General features: G+C 42.7%; 1 protein-coding gene across 1 annotated transcript in view; it reads left to right on the top strand.

Moving 5' to 3' along the window:
• LOC17874322 (UDP-glycosyltransferase 71B1) overlaps nucleotides 1–686 on the top strand; it is a 1766-nt gene extending 1080 nt beyond the window's left edge. Inside the window, 1 exon segment of the mRNA XM_023785825.1 lies at nucleotides 1–686. This exon segment is cut by the window's left edge and continues 100 nt beyond it. Within this exon segment, the coding sequence (XP_023641593.1) occupies nucleotides 1–477 (477 nt within the window). The 3' untranslated portion in view covers nucleotides 478–686.
• Nucleotides 687–709: the final 23 nt, after the last annotated feature.

Consider the following 709-nt stretch of genomic DNA (forward strand, 5'->3'; position numbering starts at 1 on the left):
GAATTCACGAACTTAGAAGAGGTTCTTCCAAACGGTTTCTTGGATCGGACGGCGGAGACTGGAAAGATCATAAGCTGGGCACCACAAGTAGATGTGCTGAATAGTCCTGCGATAGGAGCGTTCGTGACACATTGTGGATGGAACTCGATTCTTGAGAGTCTATGGTTCGGTGTTCCGATGGCAGCGTGGCCTATCTATGCGGAACAACAGTTTAACGCGTTTCATATGGTGGAGGAGCTTGGTTTAGCGGCGGAGGTGAGGAAAGAGTATCGGAGAGATAATATGTTGGGGGAGTCGAAGATCGTAACGGCTGAGGAGATTGAAAGAGGGATCAAGTGTGCGATGGAGCAGGATAGCAAGATGAGGAAGAGGGTGATGGAGATGAAGGATAAGCTCCACGTAGCGTTGTTGGACGGTGGATCTTCGAAGTGTGCTCTAAAGAAGTTTGTTCAAGACGTGGTCGAAAATATTCCATAGGAATGTCAATGTGGTTGGTCAGATAAAAAAGGCGTACGATGAAATAATTGAAGACCACAAAGATGACCATTGTCTATGGATGTCTTACGTTTGTCTAGGAAGCAAAATAATGCAGTTTATGTCACATCTATCTCTTGGGTTTGTTTTATGTTCACGAAGATGTCTGAATTTATCAAACTCTGATTTTATCATATGATTTTAAAATCAATTATCAGGATTTAAAAAAATTGAT

This window comes from Capsella rubella, unplaced genomic scaffold, assembly GCF_000375325.1.
Source record: "Capsella rubella cultivar Monte Gargano unplaced genomic scaffold, Caprub1_0 scaffold_95, whole genome shotgun sequence".
NCBI lineage: Eukaryota > Viridiplantae > Streptophyta > Magnoliopsida > Brassicales > Brassicaceae > Capsella > Capsella rubella.